This window comes from Chelmon rostratus, chromosome 16 (assembly GCF_017976325.1).
Source record: "Chelmon rostratus isolate fCheRos1 chromosome 16, fCheRos1.pri, whole genome shotgun sequence".
Taxonomy (NCBI): Eukaryota; Metazoa; Chordata; class Actinopteri; order Chaetodontiformes; family Chaetodontidae; genus Chelmon; species Chelmon rostratus.
Window position 1 is genome coordinate 17,439,194 of NC_055673.1, and position 17,817 is coordinate 17,457,010.

General features: G+C 45.4%; 1 protein-coding gene across 1 annotated transcript in view; it reads right to left on the reverse strand.

Annotated features, from left to right (window-relative positions):
* csmd2 (CUB and Sushi multiple domains 2) overlaps nt 1-17,817 on the reverse strand; it is a 223,431-nt gene that overhangs the window by 28,495 nt on the left and 177,119 nt on the right. Inside the window, exons 44-54 of the mRNA XM_041954696.1 lie at nt 15,761-15,938; nt 13,574-13,719; nt 13,393-13,473; nt 12,633-12,746; nt 6,558-6,746; nt 5,634-5,780; nt 3,106-3,294; nt 1,633-1,818; nt 1,306-1,500; nt 811-984; nt 510-683 (exon numbers count right to left, since the gene is read on the reverse strand). Coding sequence (XP_041810630.1) covers nt 510-683; nt 811-984; nt 1,306-1,500; nt 1,633-1,818; nt 3,106-3,294; nt 5,634-5,780; nt 6,558-6,746; nt 12,633-12,746; nt 13,393-13,473; nt 13,574-13,719; nt 15,761-15,938 — 1,773 coding nt within the window. The remainder of the gene's footprint in view (nt 1-509; nt 684-810; nt 985-1,305; nt 1,501-1,632; nt 1,819-3,105; nt 3,295-5,633; nt 5,781-6,557; nt 6,747-12,632; nt 12,747-13,392; nt 13,474-13,573; nt 13,720-15,760; nt 15,939-17,817) is intronic.

The following is a 17,817-nucleotide window of genomic DNA, read 5'->3' on the forward strand; positions in this document are numbered from 1 at the left end:
CTAAAGCCACAGCCATAGAGGAATACCGCGTATTCATTTGGAATAATGACCCCACCTTTGACAAGGTCATGTTAATAACAGCATGTTTACAGTGTTGTGAGACAAAGGCGGTTCATACAGTGTATTTTATGCAGGAGCTTGTCCAGGGGCTTGCTGTAAAAATGTTCAATAACAGGAATTAGTGGTGATCAGCACCAGGAGGCTCAGGTCTAATCACACTAAGTTGGCGGTCGGTATCGGCCCTAAACTAACCCGATAAGAGAAACCCTGGGTAATTTATGTCTGCACTTATTACAAATCACTGATCAGCAACACCATTAATCTGAGAAAAAGGCAGCTTTGGGCTGCTGAGGTGTTGTTTATGTTAGCTCCGCAGCTTACCAGTGGTCCTAGTAGAAAATGCTTTCTGAAGCCCGACTCTATTCAGCTGAGCAGTTTAGAAGTCTTCAGCTAAACGCTGCACCACCCGCAGCTTTATTGACGACTGACTGTTCTCTGGGGGCACTTACGGACACAGACAGGAGTGCGTCCTGACCAGCGGTGATCCTGTTCACAGATTCGCACTGACACCCCGATGAGACGAAATCCCGGGTTACACTGGTATACAACGCTGCCTCGATAGTTATAATTCTCCCCGATGATCTGTCCGTTCACGATGGGCTCCGGGGTGCCACAGTGGCCAGCTATGGATGAATGAAGAAGAAAAAGAGAGAGAGAGTCACCGTCTGACAGAGGTGTTCTTGATAACTATTGAGGCAAATTGCAGGACTTTATCGAGTCGTAATCATTTTTGGGAATTTAAAATCTCACCTAGACACTGGACCTGTGTTCCACTCCAGAGTCCATTGGACATACACTCTCGTACCCGAGAGCCCACCAAGGTGTATCCAGTGTTGCAGGAGAAAATGGCCGTGGCTCCATATACAGTCAGTGTTCCGATCTTGTTGCCATTTGGTGGAGTTCCAAGGTCCCCGCAGGAGATGACTGAAATTGGAAAACAATATCATATATTGCAAATGACCCATATGGTCGAAGTACAATCAACAATATTAATTTGTTCTGTTTGGAAAATGGTTTTGTTTGTTTTCTGTTTATTTTGTTTTGGCTACAATATTTGTGCCTATATAGTTACGGTTTATTCTTAATATCACAGTGGAATAAGACATTTTTGGATACAATTATTCTTTATGCTTGACAAATTGTTTTGTTTCTGGGAGAGAAATTTCCATTTCTTACCGTGAATGAAGACATTAACCTCAGATCCTGAAGGAAAATTAAACAACGAGATGTGCGGTTTACACTTACTCTCGCAGACAGGGCGTGGATCTGGGTAGTTCCAGGTGCTGTTGGCCTGGCAGCGAATGACCCGTTGACCCCTGTAGTAATATCCCGGGTCACAAATGAGCATCATTATAGCGTCATATTGGTTTTGAGTTCCATAGATCAGCCTCCATCTCCCGTGTTCCACAGCAGAGTGGCCAATGTCGGGGCAGGTCACCGCTGGAGGGTCAGAGGGGAAACAAACATTATCAAATCAAATATCTACATGAGTCTGGTGCTGTTTTAATATCAAACCTGCCAGGAATATCTGGAGCTCATTGCAACTAAATGAACTTTATGAGAAATACTCACGAACACATATGGGCGGAGCCTCGATGGGGGTCCACCTCCCAGATTCCTGACAAGTCACCGAGGTGGTGACGGGCCCTGCCAGCCGAAATCCGGGATTACATTGGTACGTGGCTCTGGCTCCCAGAGAGAAGTCCTGGCCCACGATGCTGCCATTGACCGGAGGCACTGGCATCCCACAGGACATGACTGGAAGGGAAAGGGGCATGCAGCAGGAAGGTACGCCAGGAGAAATGTGGGCGGTTAGAGTGAAAGCACAGGTAGCAAAGTATATTTTAATAACCATCTTTGTGCGCAGAGTGCCTAGATCACAATAGGCTTCCTGTGCAAACACACTCTCAGAGCCGGCATTGATGTGCAGTAAACATTAGCTCAGGCTGCCATCTGCACAACAGTAAACAATCAAGTCTAGAGAGAGCACATGCAATTCATGTAGAGATAACACCGAGTGCAGACTTGACCAGACACTGAATGGCTGCCCTGCTGCTCTCGATTTTTGCCTCAGCTGATGCTGTTCATATATCTGGTTGGAAGCGAGTCTCACTAGTCTCTTTCATGCTTTTGTGATGGAATATAAAAGACAATCTGAACGCAAACAAATGGAGAACTCACTGAAATTGGAAATCAGTGAAGATGGTGCAACAGCATCGCAGCCTTGTAAATTCCAAAATGGCATTTTGGATTTTTTGACAAAAGCACACTTTAATGGAAGCAGATCAATCTTGCTTCAGTAGCAATGCCTTCATTTATACTATTCATTTTGTTTATTTTCAAATGGAAATACGTTCAAGCTTTGACAACATGTCAATCTCAGCTGAAAGTTGATTCCATCACTGGCAAAATTAGCACAGCGACAAGCAGATAACTGTGACTGTAACCGCCAAGACTGACATATAAAACAATTCAGCTCAGGTACAGCCAAATATCATTAATCTGGTGCAGCGTTATCTTCAAAGCAATTCTGAGGCATGGTGAAGTGAGCTTCCTTGAAGCACGCCTAAGGCTGAGGGGTTGTTGGTGATGGCACGCTGTCAGCTGAAATCACACTTTGATCCAGAGCAAATGGATTCAGTGATGGTTTTTTCAATCAACTTAAATCAGAACGACTGAACTTATAAAATACATTTGCTGCAAAAATGTCTCCTTTGACTCAGCACGCCAGTTAAGCTACGAGTGTTAAAATCTTGTTTTCTTTGCAGAGTTTTGAGGTTCATTTTATCACTTCTGACAAGTGGGACTACATGCAGAATGAGCTCAGTCACAATGGTACAAAATGTTTGAAACATGATGAAATGTAACTTAATTGAAGAAAATTCTTGAACATGTTGATTTGCATTCGGAATGAGAAACTATCCTGCCCCAGAATGCAGATTTGTCTCAATTAAATTATGAAAAAGAACACAATCTAGTCTATTAAATTTCTGCATGCGTGTTTTCCGTCCTTCCTCATGACCTGCTGCTGTGATGGGGCCTCACCTTGGCAGAGTGGCATCGGTGCGTTCCACTGGTGGATCCCCTGTGCGGTCCGGGTGCACGTGGCGCTGCTCTGGCCGATAAGCCTGAAGCCCTGGTCACAGCTGAAACGCAGGGTGCTGCCCAGCTTAGTGCCTGTCAGACTGTGCACTGTGGCATTGACGGGGTTGGCTGGAGGGCTGCAGTAGGCCGCTATGAAAAAATAAAAGAAACAGGTAAGGATATAAATATGCATCCTGATAAAATTGAGTGCAACAAGCATAAAAACCCAATAATGATGCTGGATGATGCGGGTTGTTGTTGAGGAGCTGAAGGATTAATGTGCCTTCAATAGCACAGAGCCCCAGATCTCTTTTGCATCTGTCTTCTACACCCGGCATGGTAAAGGAGGATATGTATTAATACATGCACTACAATACAATCTCTTTAAACTGCAGAGTAGAGACAAGGAAAATTGATTAAAGGAAACTAATGTTCTACAAAGCGAAACAGGAGTTTGTCAGCGGCGGCAGAGGAGGATCATAAAAGTGATGGATACATAATAGCAGGAACAAAGTATCTGTTTTTGTTTGTTGGCTAAATTGGTGGCTGCAATAATCATTTATCATCCCAAATGGTGTCTGCAACAGGTCCATGGTTCCCAAAGAATGAGGACTCAGGCCTGAACTGCATTTTCCAGATCTCGCAATAACATGACATTACTACTCAACTGCTGGGGAAGAACACATATTGCGAAGACTTATAAGAAAATATTGTGATGCAACAGAACGTATATACACAGAATATTGTGGGGGGAGATTAGGATGGAAGTGGACCATGGACGCAAAAAAGCATATTATCCATTATGCTAAATTACTGTGACCACTTTACAGTCCTATAAAAATGGTAATTCCGACTCAAACCACTCACATGTGGCAATGGCCTCTCTTTCAAGGCGGTGGGAATTTTTAGTGCCACACAATCAGATAAAACTCTCTTACAGTATAAAAACTTAAACCCACGTCAGCTGTGTAATATGTATTCAGCATTTATGAGATGTCTCACAGAAATTGTTCCGGCGAGACAGAGTGTGAGACTTTTCCAGTGATCTGACAAACCACTTTGTGGCACTGAAGAGATAAAAACTGATTTTTCATGGAACTTGACACTGAGGTTCACTGAGGAAGATGTTAGATTTCTTAGTAGATGACTGGTAGTAGGTGTACTTCAGGCTTTGGTTGTTCTCTGAAGTGTGGCATTCAAGTTTGTCCTCTCTACAATCATCAAGGGATAAATCCTCATTAATCACCCATTGATGGTTACATGGGTAAGGAGCAGAAAAGCCAATGTTTAAATCCAACAGTATGTAATATGCCGACTGAGCTACTCTAAGTTCCTTGGCAAGGCCTCCTCCTGTCAGTCTCGCTGACTGGCGGCTCCACAGTTCAATTGTTCGCTCCTATCTGTGTCTAACTCATTTGCCACTCTTTCTGTGTTCTTTGCTCCTTCCCCCTCTCTGCCTGTTATATCATACAGCATGTCTCACTGCAATCAGCCCCGCAGCTCAGAGGAATCAGATCTACATTGGCAGGTGACTGGATTGGAATAGATAATAGGGAGGAGGAGGAGAAAGAGGGAGGGAGAGAAGGAAGGAGATGGTGATACAGACAAAGGGAGGGACATGTAAGCGTAGGGATTCATGTCTAAACGGGGGGATAGAGAAATGGATGGAGAGAGAGAATGGAAAACAGAGATGGGGAGTTGCTAGAGGAGATGTCTGCAAGTTGTTGATGGAAGACTGGCCCATGGAGACAAACGATGAATTGATGAAGAACAACGCCGAATACATGGATCTGCCTGTGCCATCTGCTTCTTCCTCCCCACCAAGGTACTACAGAAGGCGACTCCATACTGACCACAGCAACTTGTGGGTTCTCAGCCATCGCTTAGCTCCTCTGTCACTTTTGCCAGCTACGGGAAAACTCATCCCGGCTAGGAAAAAGTAAAATAGGCGCGAGAAAACAAAAGAGCAGAGAAACGGCGGAACATCCGGTTGGGGAGACGGAAAGCTCCACTGAGAGGAGGAGAGAGACGATTAGTCAATCTGGCTGAGTGGTGTTGATACAGAACGGAGGGAGCCTCTTAAATATTTACACAGTCATAATTCACAGCGAGTTATGCAGGTGTCGTATACCAACAGATCCTTCATGGGAGCAGGACGGAACAGAAGAATAATAAGCAATGCGAGAAACAGCGCTCACTAATTCCCAGGCCTGTGCCGCACAGCGAGGAGCGCTGCAGATGCCTGCCGCCCCCGTTGGGTTGTCATGGCGATGGGTCATATTTCTTGCTATTTCAGCTGCAGTTGGCAGCCTAAATCTTGGTCTTGTTGACACAGCGAAGCAAAAGCACCTCGAATGTACAACAATGTCCATATGTAACAAAGACAAACATCAATTTCTTCAAGTCAATCTATTCTACATGGAGCACTGAACGAGAGTTTATGAAGAAACCCTGTAACTCCGGCTAGTGTGCGCCTGGTCTTGACTCACCTGAGTAGCGTATGCGGAAGCCTTTGTGGCTAGTGGTGTGATCAAAGGACCAGTGCAGGTAGACTTTGTTGCTGGAGCTTGTGATGCTCAGTGGGTTGGAATAGTTACCGCTGAGGGTGATGAGGAGGGGGCTCTGTCTGGAGGGGCCTGGGGTGAGAGAGAGAGGAGACAACTATGAAAAGGAATCCGTCTTCTGAGTTTGTGCAACAGCATCATCTTCACAATTAAATCTGGAGAATAATTTGATAGCATTTTCCCTGTGAATGCAAATTGATAGAACAGAATATAATCGATATAAAAAAAAAACTGTCTGAATTTTGAAATGAATAAAATTTTCCCCAAATCACGGCTTTTGAAGGATTGTGCATTTTGTTACACTTGTGGTAAAATCCTAAATTTGCTCAGCTGCTAATTGTGCAGAATAATAATATTAAAAAAGATTTCTTTCCATAATTGGCTTGGCAGCCTGGAGGTTAGAACATGTCTGCTCCCCTCCACTCTGCAGCAGACAAAAGGCACTAATCAGGGACACTAGCGTGTACCACCACCATTTTCTCAGAGCAGCCTGGCAGAGTTGCTGACTGCGCCTCTAATCACATGCAAATGCACAAGACAGATGTAGATGTTCTGTCACCATGAAAGGCAGCCTGGTGTGAGTTTCTGTTAGTGGATGCAGAAAGCTTTGTTAGGGACGGTAAATTCAGCTGTCTGCCTCATTTTAGCCTTTAATTTGTGAAACTGAGTGCGTGGGGAGGTGTCGTAGGGATGTAGGGTCAACAGACTACTGATTATTACATACAGTGGGTATCACCCACACCAGGAATGTTACGGGATGCTCAGTTAATAGGCTGAAAATGATCATAATGCAACTCAATGACACAATACTAACCATTGGTATACGTCTGTTCAGTTACAGCGACTCACCGTCAAAGATCTCGAGCTCATCAAACTGACGGCTGGTCTGGAAGTGCTCTATAGTGAAGGTGATGTTGTAGGAAGGTTCGACTTTGACCACCCAAGAGCAGGACTCAAAATGGGGGAAACCGCTGCCTGGCGACTGGCTCATGATGACCCCCGTGGAAGCTGTGAGTATCTCATTCATGGGACAAGTCACTGTTGAGAGAAATAAAAGGCAGGGACGAAAGAAGAGAGGAATTCACTTGAATTATAGGAATAATGGTTTGTTTATGTATTGCTGTTATGTTTTGGTTTCATAATTGCACATAACTTCTAATGGCTCATCCTGTTTAGTGCATTTAATTTACCTTGAAGCACAAATTGGATTGGTTAGATCCATATTGTTGTTGGAGGGCAACTCAATGTGACTAAAAGCATGGCTAAGCTAATTGTCATTCCGGTCCTGATGCTGTCGCAGGAAACAAATCTGTCCACGCTAAGTCAGTCCAGGAAACGGCTTATATATTATATAATGTTACTGACTTGCCATGAGCATATTCCCTCCTCTATGCTCTTTGTCAGTCTTTGACAAATGTGATGTTAACTTGGCGGCTATAGCGCTCACATCTGCCTGGAAGCCGTATTGCTGTGGCACGTCTGGGCAGACCACATCCACCCTGCCATTGGTGTTCTTGTGGGATGTCTCCACGACATCCCTTGACATTTTCTTGCGGTTTCGGCCCGTATTATCAGACGTTACACAGCATTCGTTTCTGTTGCGTCTTTGTGAAGCCAACCTCTTAATCTGCCGGAGCTGTCTGCATACACAGCGGAACTCCCAAAAAACAAGCTGCGACATGAAAGGACACCAATGCTGCAACGGTGGCACAACGCAACTGCTGTATAGTTTTCTTCCTTCCTATTGTTTTTGCTGCTCACCTAATGGGGCTGAGTGCTGAGGAGGCAGAGTGTGAAATAACTCTTTCCATAGACAGAGGAGCTTTTTGTCTTGTTTGCTTGTGATTGCTTTTTGTGGCTGAATAAGAAACCGTAAACCTACATAAAGTAAATGTTCCCTCTTGTGAAATTAACTGCTTTCTACTGTATATCACAAACAATCTTAAGGGCCTATTTTGGCATGCATAATTTTTTTTAACTGTTTTAAAACCGAAGCTGTGCTGGAAGTCAACCCCAACAGCTTGTTAAGCTTTACAATTAAGAAAAGGCCATTTCAAACTCACAGCAAAACCATACATTTACCTCATTAAACACCAGCCAGAGGCGTTGATTACAATCATAGCACAAATGGAGACAGAGAACACCATAAGATGCCGGAAACGTGATTAAAAACCACTTCAAAGTGTGTGTGACCAGGTACTTTTCGCATGCGCGTACATCTTGTGCGCGAGTGTTTGTCAACCAAGTGTGGCAGAAAAATTAGCCGGGGGTGTAAATGCCCCAGTTGTGTGCTGCGATTTGAATACTGGATCCTGTTCTGCCTTAGGGTGAGGCAACACTTGGCACCACCAGGTCCTTCATTACAGTGGTGAAATATTGAACGCTCCGAATCACATTCTAGCAGCGCCTCCTTTGTGGGACGGCGTGTACGAGGGTAAACACTTGTTTTTGTGGACGCGGATGGGCCGTGTGTTTGTGTCAACACGCTGCTGTGTGTGTGTGTGTGTCTCTTGGCTTGTTCTCCTCTGTGTGTTCGTAGGGGAAGGGATTATTAAATTCACGGGGAAAAAAAATATGGCAGACGGCCTGGGCGAAACAGCATTTCCAGCTAAATCTTTGCATTTGTTTTACCTTGTTTGGTGGGTCAACCAGCTGGCGGGGGGGGGGGTTTGCCTCAGCAAATCTGATGTCAGGTGAGCTTTCACTCACAGAAAGGCATGTTAACATGAGTCATGTTCCTGTCAAATAAGTCTGCCACAGCTTCTTGCTATGCATTGTATTGGGATTGGTCCCAAGTCCCAACCAAATGTCGCCACGAGCTGGACAAAACAAACACTGTGCAAACAATGTGACTAGAGGTCAATAAACTGTGTCTTTGGGGCTTTTTTATGCCTTTATTAAATAGCTGACAGCACAGAGATTACAGGCAATGAGGGGAGAGAAAGATGGGGAATGACGTGTAGCAAAGGTCCTCAGCTGGAATCAAACCCCTCGGCCAGCAGGGCACCCCGAGAAACACGAGCTGTTCACAATGATATATTGTGTTTGCATATACAGAAAGCTAAGTGGGATAATATAGCTATTGTACTAATAACAAACATTAAAGTGGCATTTTGCAAACACTTATGGGTGTAAATTGCTGTTTCAGAGAATGGTGAGATTATTTCTGCAGTATGTCCAATGGTACGTACTGAGGAACGTCATGTTCTAAATGAAGTGGAAATTGGAAATCTACAAAGTACTCCTGGCATCTGACTTAGGAAGTAGAAGTGACAGTAATCTATCCTCATCCAAGAGTCCAAGAAGACATTCACCAAGTCTGTGAAATCTTTTACAACCGCAAGCACCTCAGCGGATGTGAGTCAAAAGGCTTAAATCCATCACTGATAGTGAAACTGATTGCACCTGGAAGTGGCATATAAAATCTAAGAGCGAAGTTCATTAAACAATCAATTCTCTGAGGATGAGATGTGTGCTGTCAGTGACCTTTCAGAAAGCTCCAGCGTGTCTTCAGAGCTGCTCTCAGCAAGTCTTGGAGCTGATGGAAAGAGACAGGCGGGGGCTCTTATCTATAGGCTGCTACTTATTAAACTAATCCACTTTGAAATGAAGCATCACTCCGTTTGGCTGTAAACAAAAGGGTATTAGGGGACAAATCTGACAGCTGGAAAAAAAAAAGTGGCTTCAACACACAAGGTGAGATCAGCGCTGATAGGGCTCAAAATGAAATTTCACTTTAATGAGACAAGGAATGGAATGAACTAGTAGCAGGAATGGCAATCTATGAGGCATGCCTTCTGTTTGTGTATAAATTGTTCATGGTATGCAGCAGCTTCCCTGTTTAAAAAAAAAAAATGCGGTGGAGGGCGAACATGCAGACAAGCACAGTGGCACACGTATCTGCATCCAGAAAGTACGTGCACTCCAGTGTCCAAGTATGGACGCACATGTGCATTAATCCTCAATGTATCAGGCTTGTAGTGCTGTTGCGATGCCTATACTCATGTTGGTGTCCAATTAGCATAAGCTGAGGAGCGATAACAAGCTGATTGAAGGGGATGGGCCGCAACATAAGCATTAGCCTGGATCAGGACCTAACAACTCTGAGATGTGGGGATGACAATGAAGATGTGAAAAAGGGGAAGCTGTAATCCATTCTGCAGGACTGACAGAGGGGGGGCTAGGGCAAAAAAAATTACCTAGGGAACAAAAAGGGAGATGGAGCCGGAGAGGGGAGGGAGGCGAAAGGAACCGAGTGGGATGAAGAAAGCTAGCTAGCTGGGAAAATAATGTGATGGGCGATTATGCAGGTTTTAACCAGAAATCTGTCTGGGGGATAAACATGGGGATTTTGACTCATCAGAGCTCATTGTGTTTCATTAATGAATTCAAGCAACACTCTGTACTGATGCTGTTGCTATGTGTGTGTGATGTTGGATCTCCCTGTGGTCTCAGCAGACAACAGATGTAGTTAAGGGCTGTGGGTCCAGTACAGGCCTGTTTAATCAAATACTGCATAAACCAACTGGCTGCTCCAGTGGCAAGAAATACGAGAGAGGCGAAACCCCTTTTGCCATGGTGAGTGGTGGCAATCCTTTGGATTAAATACTGAAAAAGCAAGATTGAGTGTGTCTGTGGTGGTGGCTTGTGGCTTGGCGTGTTGAGAGACAGGGAGATACAGAGCTACAGACAGACACCTCCGTTTGACAATAAGTCGCAGTTTGGTTTTGTGTTATGAACCGGCCTCCGAGAAGGGCGAGAAAAGAGAAAGAACGGGGAATAAAGGGGACATATGTTACGTAAGAACAGAGTCAATGAGTCAGGGGAGGGACACAGCGAGGGAGGGAGGAGGGAGTGCAGACGGAGGGAATGCGGAGGATGAGAGAGGATATTGGCGCCAAGGGGCAAGCAGCACTGCAGAACCAGCTGTAGGCTCCAGTGCCGCTCTCCGGAAGACTTTCACAATGACAACATCCACTGCCGTGTGACCCAGACGCATGCTCGACCAGTGTGTGTGTTCACACAGTATAAGCGTGAGTGTGCCACTCGGTGTGCGTGTGTGTGTGGGGGGTGCGGGCAGCTAGACGTGCTTGTCAGAGCTAGAAGTGGTGATTTGATAGGTGCAGCTGCAGCCGGCATGTCCCCTGCATTTCAATGAGCTGTGCACTTCGTCTCTTCACTGCCCTCCAACTATGTCTCTCCCTATCTCTCTTCCTCGCCTCGCTTTTTAAGTCCTGTCCTGCTCTGACTTCCTTGCCATCCTTCTGCTCATTTGGGAGTCTCTCCTCCATCTTTTCCAGACCGATTCTGTCTTTTTCGAGGATCCTGCTCATTGAGAGTAATCCCAGACTGGTCGCTTCCTATCCGTTTATCTTTGACGCCGCTCCTCTCTCCCCACCCAGTCTTCTTCCCTTCCTTCACACCGAGTTTGTTGTCTTACTTTCTCCTCTACTCTCAACTTCCTCATACTCAACTCCTGACTCCTTCAAACTCTTTAATCTGAGGCTCCCCTCTCCATCACCCTGGTCTGCGTCTATTCAGATTAAGTGGCAGTTTGCACGAGGGACTGTTTGTCCCCAGCATCATGTGTCTCTCCACAGAAGGGGAGCAATTAACGGGCCAGGAAAGTCACAAGCACAACCACAGATCCACAGCCGAAATGCACCGCGAACTGCAAGCAAACGCATTCAACTGTCACCGACTTTCACTTGCAGTTTAACAACAGCGCACACATTTGTTTAGCTTAGCGAGGCTAAGCTGTGCACAAGGCATGATGTTTTCAAAATTCAAATACAAGCGAACGTCGGCGGATGCTTTCGCATGCGCGTGTTTCAGCTGCAGTGATGGGTTAGCAGCCAAACGGCACGACTCCATAGAAGGAAAAATAAACACACACACAGGATTTCCAGATTTCAGATTTTCTTTTTTCTCTCACTTGAATTTTGACACTTTTGGTCTCCTCTGCTCTGCCTCTCACTGGGTGTCCTTTGTTCCACATCTTCATTATCAGCCTATACATAGCTCCTCTTCCCCTTTCATTGCCCTCTTTTTGTTGCCTAACTCTTTTATCTCCCTCCCTTTCTCACCTCATGCTGAGAGCATTTGTACATTGTTCCTGTTTAGCACTCCAAATTAGCTGCATTTATCAAATTCTCCCCCGTCCACCACACAACACCCAGAGTGACACACACAAAACGAGGACAAAGCAAGGCAGACGAAAAAGAGCCTAGATGTTTTAAAAAATAAAGAAAGAGCATGAAAGATATAGGACGCTTTTATGATATTTTGGAGCAGAGAAAAAAAGAGGGACCCCTCTGTGCACCCAGTGTCTTGCCTGGAGGAAATGTATCGCACATGACGTACAGTATTATGATGATGCGGTGAGACGGGAACACAGCGAGCACTGATTCCACCGGGAGGACGATATCTCGGCGTGTAGAGAGCGCAACAGCAGCCACCCTCAGCCTCATGGGAGCTAAGAACCATCCACAGAGATGCCAAACTGATACGTGGCTGCGACTCCATGGCTACAGGCAGAACGACCCCTATGGGATCCAGAACTACGGTAAAACTCAAACTAGTGCATGAGTCTATGATTAGGGCAAAATGATATTGGCAACCTATAACCCTGCTGAAAATAAACTCACACAGAAACCCTTTGGCCTGTGTAGTGAGTTATTTATGAATCAGTGTCTGCTTTACAGAAGAAATAGCTCTCTTTTAAGAGTGCTTTAACATTTTTAGTAACATTTAATAGCAGCACCTATTGTTTCAATGCTGGTGCACTGTGCTGCTGGTGTGTTTTGGGCCCTCGCTTTTATGACCATGTCATCTCCTTTCGCTGCTATCAGCTGAAAATTTATTTCCGAAGGAGATGTTCAGCAATAGAGATTTCATGTGTTCAGCCCTCAGGCAATAACTCACCATCGCATGAGGGCGGAGGCCCCTCAAACTCCAAGTGTGTCCCCAACCGGCAGGTCAGGATGCTGTTTCCACTTAACTGGTAGCCCGGAAGACATCGGTAGCGCACAATATCACCTAAACAAAGAGAGAGAGAGATGAACGAGGGAGATCACAGATGGTGGCAACAATCCATATGATTGGTACAAGTCAAAATGTCTTCATACACCAAACAGTGCTCCTCAGTCTGGATGCAGGATATGACACAAGTAATCATGATCCATTGTGTGTCTCAGTGAAAGAAAAAGTTAACAGTGGAAAAAAGCTCCATAATAAATCCCCACTGGGAATCCTATAGATGAAACACTATGTCAGTGTTGCTGCCTTTGTGTCTCTGAATAATAACGAGTCGAGGAGGTATGCAAATAAACAGATAAGGAGAAATAATCTCCATTGTCTTCTACAGGAGAGAATGAGAGCACCTGCCTCAAATCCCTCCGGCTTTCTGGTTATTTTGTCATAATCATTCATTTATACTGCTGCCTGGGTTACGTCGTGGGTGTGAGGCTGCATTCAGCATCATTGCCTTATGGGACGTGGAGTCAATATCAGAGTCAGTGAACCGGGGGCGATGCAAACTGACAGTGGGATTAACCCTTTACGAATGCTACAGTTCCACAAGTCAGGATGGGACAGCTGTCACAAAAAAAGTTTGCAGTGTCTCGATAGCAGTGATTGTGTGTGTCTATACGTGCATGGACGTGCATTTCTGTTTCCAACCTACCAATTTTAAACTCTTTGCTTGCCATCAGGATCTCTGCGTTCGGAATGATGGGAGGAGGCAGGCAGAACTGCAGTCTGTAAGCTTTATTGAGAGCATCAAAGACACGGAAGGAGTCAAGCACAGAGTATGTGCAAAATATCTGGTAGAAATAAGGTCCAAGTAAGAAGAATGATACACGTACCTTGATAGCTGATACGAAACAGTCCGCCCTTCTCTGTGTTACTTCGGAAGCGTATCAGCACCTGATTGGATGTGCTACTGGGCGGGTCATTGGGCTCTCCATCAGTGAACACTCCCAGTTTCCTGGCTGTCTCCTGTGGACCATCCCTGAGGGGAAAAAAGGTCACAGGTGGATTATCACTTCAAATATAACAACACACTGGAGTAAAGTGATGATAATTCTCCGTCAGTAGTTTCTGCTCAGATGCTCGCTCTGTCTCTAACCATAAAGCATCTCGAGGCTCTGTGACCAAACAAAGCCACATGCCAGATTATTGTCGAGCAGCTTCCAGTAGCGGAGTACAACCAAGCTGCTCACTTCATCATATCCAAAGCAATTACTCTGGGCAGCTCTGGATGATTATGTTGAAATAAGGTAAAAAATTCCAGATAAGCGTGAAATGACAGGTCTGGATTGCGCCGCTCCCGCTAACTGCCATCCAATGGGAGTGTCTCTGGAAGCTGTGGCCCAGCCTTGGCAGTCCCCTGGCGTGGGCATGGCCGATTAAGCCAGCTCCCAGATTCCTGCCACAACCATTCAGTTTAAAAACCATCTGTCTTTGGCTGTCAGACTGGGCATGGGAGATTACAAGCAGCTCTGGAAACGGCTGGCTAGGGACTGCTGCCTGACAGCACTCTGGCCAAGCCGCCATTACGGGGCCCATTTCCTTGGCTCAGTAGTTCAGTGGATAGATACACAGCGGTGGAAACTGGAAACTGGGGAACATGATAGTCCCCATCTTGGCTCTGCATGAGCTTGCTGGGAAAGATCAACACAGCAGGGGCCGTTCACAGAAGAGCAACAATATGATAGAAAGTGGACATTTTGGCTCACTTAAGTCATGTTGACCTAGTGACGTAAACTCTTCATGGACTAAAGAAACTTCACACACATTTCTACAAGCAGCCCTCTCCATGAAACATAAATGTCACCTCACACCATGTGGACTTTTCATGTGGTCGTCACGTTGCCAGGTTGGCTGGCATTCAGATCTCCGGTCTCGCTGAGAGCTGGGACCTTTGGAGCTTGTCTCGGGGAGAGGGGATCAACCGGGACTGGCAACCACAGTGCATGCAAAATCCTGTCTTTGGATGCACATATGGCAGGGCCCGCCGTGCATTATGGAGGCGATGAAAGGAGGCTTTACCCCTCGATACTCAGTCAGGCAGAAAGACATACACCTTCCACATAAACGCTGTGATTCAAACATTAACACGCAAAACAGGAGCGCACACACACTTCTACCGGCCAAAACCTTCCCTCCGTGCCCCTCTCTCTTCTCTCATACACAAATATTTAAAGAGGTGGGAACCACATTCTACCTACTGCTCTTATTGGCCCCCCATGGCTGATTGCATTTATTGCATGTTAGCGTTATGTGTTATGTAATTTAATAAAATTAATGAAAAATATTTTTCCCGACATTAAGATTGCATGAAAAGCTTAAACAGGGTGGATTTGCTTCACTTTACAGTTCCTACATAAACTCAATAAACATTATTATTATCCTTTACGTTTTTACAGATCCATGGACTACATACCTTATTTAGGGATTTTAAAAGAATAAAATCATGCGTCTCACAGTGATGGTAAGCAAGGAGGAAATGGTGTAGACGAGGAGAGCAATAATGACACAAGAACAGAAATACAGGTTTGCTTTTGATCTGCATTTTTTTTTCCTTTGCCACTGTAATGGATGACAAAGATGAGGGATGCATGTGGTGGGAGGCCACACTGTACTCGCTTGAAAAAAAAAAAAGCTGCAGAGACAGTGAATGAAGAGAGAAGAGGGGGCAGAGGAGTTAGAGATTAGCTAACTGGAGCCTGATTCAGTCTTCTGAGGCAATGCAACAGAGGCGGATATGGGGGAAAAAAAGGTGGAGGTGTAACAGGTTGGAAAGTAGGAGGGGGTGACGAGGAGTTGAAAGACGGGATTGAAAGAAAAGGCAGTGCGGAGGTGGTGATGATAACGAGGAAATGACAACACGTCAATGACACATAAGAATGTGAAGTCCGGAGTCCACTGTGTTATGACAGCACTGTTGCAGCTCATCCACAATCAAAAATTAACATCAACGGATATTTTAAGGTACAAAATATCCACAATGTTTCATAAAAAGAATTTTCATAGGAACAGTCACTTCTTACCAGACGGTGATGAAGTCGTGCGGCCCATGAACCTGAAGCAGGGTGAAGTTAAGTTTGATGCCGAAGCCAGGGGCCACGGTGATCAGCCAGGAGCAGTCAGCTGAGCTCGGGTACTCCTCTGGGTAACCCGGGGAGAAGATGGTCCCGTTGTCTGATGTGATGTTCCCACCGCAAGGCACTGAGGGCGGGAGGGGAAATGGAGAGAAAGAGGCAGAGTATATATATCACTGGGCCAGGAATACAACGGGACAGATGCATAATTCATCCGCAATCGGCGAAAAAAGGGGATTTTTCATCCCCCACTTCTTCTGCTTCCCTTCTCAGTGTCTCTCTCCCCCTCTCCTTCACTCTTCGTCTGGTGCCCAGGCGCTTGTCTGAGCTAAAGATTAGCCAGTAAAGCCTGTTAGCAAGTGGGGACTTGGATGGAGTGTTTTGCTAAGATAAGGCCTCAACCCCTTTCCCACTGGGGGTGAGTAGAGAGAGAGAGAGTGCGGAAATGAGGCGAGGGGGTTAGTGTGGACTGGGCTTTTGAGGTGCGTGTACATGTACAGGATGTGTATGAGGAGTGTGTGTGTGCGTGCATGTGTGTGTGTGTGTGTGTGTGTGTGTGTGTTTGAGTGACAGGAAAGGTGAAAACAGCATGTCGATGTCAGCACTGTAAACACCATTACCTAACAAGCACACACTGCTGACATCCTGAGGTTAAAAACATACAGTAACGCTCACTCACACACATACAAACTACCCGGAACCCTGACTCAAATCTTCATGCATGGAAATTGTAACTATATTTCAAACATTCCTCAGGAACTCAGGAGGTTCTAACCAACTTAACGATTACGAAGCTTAACATTCCCGCTGGTGCCCTCAGAGAAACCCCACATTCACTGCGGTGGAGCAGGGAAAATCAGTAAGGAGGGGTAATCGCAATAGCGCAGGCATCTCAAGCAACCCAGACAGGGTATTCATCTTAACAGCCCACCATTGGACGCCTATGGGTGAACGATCATTCCCAAAGCAGAGGCTGCATGTTTTATCCCTCTGTTTCTCTCAGGTTATGTGTGTGTTCATGTTATACAGCTGCCTGCTTTAGCCCTGTGGCTGATAGGCCACTCTGCTGCTGGCTCACCTGTTAAATGAGCTATCGATCAGACCGACTGATTAAACCCTGGACACTCTGTGGAGCTGCACCTCTGGCTCCTGCACTCGACTGGCAAGCTACTTAAACCTTACGTGTAAGAAGTGTGTTGTTGCTTGAAGGGTTTGCTGGGAACAGAAAACTTGAGACAGTGCTGCATTTGTTTTTTAGACACATGATAGTAAACAGTCAAGCACAATGGAGCACAGCAAAACCGGTGGAAAGGGGATGATGAAGGAGGAGATGAGACAGACGAGGTTAAGTGCAGATAGAAGTGCAAACAGACAAAAAAGAAAGGGTACAGTGCAAAGCAATCTGTAGACACAGTGTGGTGTGATGCAAGTAGCAGTGCTGCTAGTGCAAGTAGTGATCCAAGTTGTAAGATAAGATAAGGTAAGGTAAGGTAACAAAAGTCAACACACTTTTGTCCCTTAGCTGGGGAGGCCAGAGGAAATGCAATCCATGTAAATACTGTAGCGACAGAGAGTCTGAGCAGCAGGTTGCTGTGAGCTATACTGGATCATGTATTGGTGTTAAAACACAGTTTTCTGCCACATAATAACGTCTGAAAGGTGTGCTAAAAAAATATATTTAATAGGCTAACAAAAGCAGCAATATATGTTTGTCCATGTATGTGCACAAAGACTTGGCCAATAAAGCTGATTCTGATTTTGTAGGTTTGTGCAGGAAAATATTAGCAAAATAAAAAGAAAGAAAAACTGAGAAATGTTGTACGTTTAAATCTAACTTTGCAATGAGTCGAGCAATATGTAAAGCATCAGTGTGTGCGCGTGTGTTTAGGCATATTAATCCCATTACCACCGAGGTATCTGTAATCTCATCATCTCCTGCTATAGCACCTCCTCGCACCAGGCCATAGCCTCAAAGCCAATTCAATTCCACTCACAGTCAGAAGCAT